This window comes from Apis dorsata, unplaced genomic scaffold (assembly GCF_000469605.1).
Source record: "Apis dorsata unplaced genomic scaffold, Apis dorsata 1.3 scaffold_156, whole genome shotgun sequence".
Taxonomy (NCBI): Eukaryota; Metazoa; Arthropoda; class Insecta; order Hymenoptera; family Apidae; genus Apis; species Apis dorsata.
In genome coordinates this window covers 765,776-768,739 of record NW_006263446.1, presented here as the reverse complement: position 1 = coordinate 768,739, position 2,964 = coordinate 765,776, and the positions used below count along the sequence as shown (strand labels likewise).

General features: G+C 34.0%; 1 protein-coding gene across 1 annotated transcript in view; it reads left to right on the top strand.

Annotated features, from left to right (window-relative positions):
* The first annotated feature begins 2,230 nt into the window (after positions 1–2,230).
* Positions 2,231–2,964, top strand: part of LOC102671481 (heme peroxidase 2) — a 5,310-nt gene continuing 4,576 nt past the window's right edge. The window contains exon 1 of the mRNA XM_006613559.2: positions 2,231–2,961. Within this exon, the coding sequence (XP_006613622.1) occupies positions 2,582–2,961 (380 nt within the window). The 5' untranslated portion in view covers positions 2,231–2,581. The remainder of the gene's footprint in view (positions 2,962–2,964) is intronic.

Here is a 2,964-nt window from a genome sequence, read left to right as displayed (position 1 = left end):
AAATAATAAGAAGTGTTCTATAAATATAGTTATGAGTCTTTTTTGTCACCCTTTATATTCTAATTTTGCATTGTATCCATTGCATTATATTTGTAAGAAAATAGAAATGGAATTTGTTATCGTGTGATAATTAGTTGAATTCGAATATTCTTATATATATATATATATATGTATACCATTATAATAGTTTTAAAAATTTAAAAGAGAGAATTATCAATTCCAATTCCAATGACAGTCAGAGGGAACAAGAAACAACGTATTATACATCTATGGCAATATTAATTTAAATACCGCTGTTTCTGTATGTTCCAATGCTGCAAGCTTATCTACATGCGCATGAATCAATCTTATTAGGAACGAGGACGGATCCTATTATAAATTTTTTTTCACTCATTTTTTATCGTTGGACGAATATCCGTACCATTGTCATTAACACTATCGTCACCATAAATTCTGTCATGTACACCACTATATATTCTGAATATAGATGCGTTGAGTCGTAAAAAGCACGTGTTGCTCGTTGTCAATCTACTTTATCCGCTGAGATACCGTCGAGAACCATGCGCAACCATGACACAGAATTTCGTCACGATTGCGCATCACGAGACTAGGTTAGGTCTTCTTTCTCTCGTGCTGCCGTTTGTCAGTGATGCTTTATTGAAAAAAAAATCTCAAAATGATATAAATAATCTCAGGTAAAAAACGAATTATTTTATTGAAATTGAATAAAATATAACTTTTATATAACTTATGCTACAAAAATTCGAATTCCAATTTTATTGTACCATACACCACATGTTTCTAATATCTCTTCTTTCCATTTTTTTTTTTTAGTTTTAATCGAATAACAATTCGTTTAATTCATTTGTTTAACTTTAAACGAGGATGAAAATGATATATTATCTAATAAAAAACGATAGATATTTCCATCTAATACAAATAAATACAAAACATTGATAGAAACATGTGTAAAACCGCAGAACGTGCTTATGGCATTCATAGAACACAGTAATGACGGAAGACTTTCGATTTCTAACCAACGTTATTCGGTTTCAATGTTGGACGTAATCGGAAGATGAATAACCACTTCGGCATCGATCTAGAAAGTTGTACGTAATAAATTTCACTATCTCTAATAGCATGCAGGATCAAGCAGGTGTATACATACGATATAATTATATTGAAATAGAAAGTCGCTTTATTTTATGAGATAATGTCAAAAAAATTTAGACCATGATATTGATTATATGCTGAACGAGATCGTGTGAGGTAAATTATCCGATTTATTTAATCTGACTTATCTCTATTACTTGATCTTATCCTTTTCTCGCTACTCTCTATATTATATTTATTATATTTTTTTAGAGATGAAACATAATCGAAGATTAGCAAGAAAATTAGAAAGAAAAAAAATATATACTTTACAATTATTATACTTTGATATTTTTGTTTTAAAATTTTCCTTATTTAGCGAAAAAAATTTTATAATACACTGTATAATAAAAGATGAAAGTACGATTTATTATTATATTTATAATCTGTTTTCCGTGCAATCTTCAATTACATTTATTTCATAATTACGTACAATTTCTCGTTTCTCACTATGAAAAGCAGGTAAAGGTAGAATTACGCTCATTTGATAAAATTTGTCGCGTTAAAATCTATAGAATCATGTGCGCATAGCATAAAATCAATTTTCCGTGTAATATAACCGAGAATAATAAACTGTGTTAGGTAACGTCTAATTTGACACAGATATTATCAATTTACTACGTGCAACGATTTAATCTCATTTACATCGTACACCCTCGTGAAGTAAGAGTACAAACCGCAGCTTTATTATATAATAAACTTCAGAGGAAAAATTATTTTTCGCTCGTGCGACGAAGTATTAGCGCAATTTAGAGAATATCTCTGTACTCTTTCGTAACGAGAAAATTCCGACAATTCACTCGTAATTTGATGCGATTATTGTTTGAAAAATTTGCGTGAAAAATCGGAGAAATTTATTTTGACACCGTATGAAATATATCTGTATTACAAAATTTTATACTATTATTTAATATTTTATTCAATAACGAATTGTCTATATTACGAACTATTAATAATATTTCTAATTAATCATTTCGATTAAACGCTTCTCAAACAACAATTTACAATTTCTTTTTTCTCTTGTAACTAACCTTATATGTTGATCACGCCTTTCTCGAGACAATAATTTTTCATCTAAACACGTGTTTACATTTCATTGTCGCCAGATGTCGCTAGTCCTCGCCAGTCGGTCGAAAATCACGTGCTTCCAACACCTACGAAAATAGTGTCGACACTGCTCAACCATCTACGCCCCTCTCCAGAAGCTCACGAAGGTCTGACCAGTTTATCCGGAATATGGTCCGAATTAATACTCAACGACATCGCATCCGTCATCTATCCGTCCCGCAAACTGGACTTATGTTGCTCCGGGAAAGCGAAGCATCCAGAATGTTACGACATTCGCGACGAGCAAGATGGATGTATAGGTTATTGGCGGTCTGTGCCGACTCTCACTGTGCACAAGTGTAATTTCGAAAGCAGGGAACAAATGAACGGTGCATCGGCGTATTTGGACGGTTCTCACATTTATGGATCCACCGACGAACAGCTGCATCGAATCAGAACGTACAATCGAGGAAGGGTCGACATTTCTGCCTGCGAAGTGTGCAACAACACCGGGGATAAGCCTCTTGGAATGGTGTACGCTGCCTTTTTGAGCGAGCACAATCGCATAGCCGAGGCGTTGGCCGACGCCAACGAGCATTGGGACGACACCAAGTTATTCTTGGAAGCTCGACGATTAGTCATGGCGCAAATTCAACACGTCACTTTGAACGAATACGTACCGAGTATTCTCGGAGAGGGTGCTCGAACGGATCCGGAATTAATGCCTGTTTCGAGCGGGTTCTACAACGGTTACTCGTCCTCGAA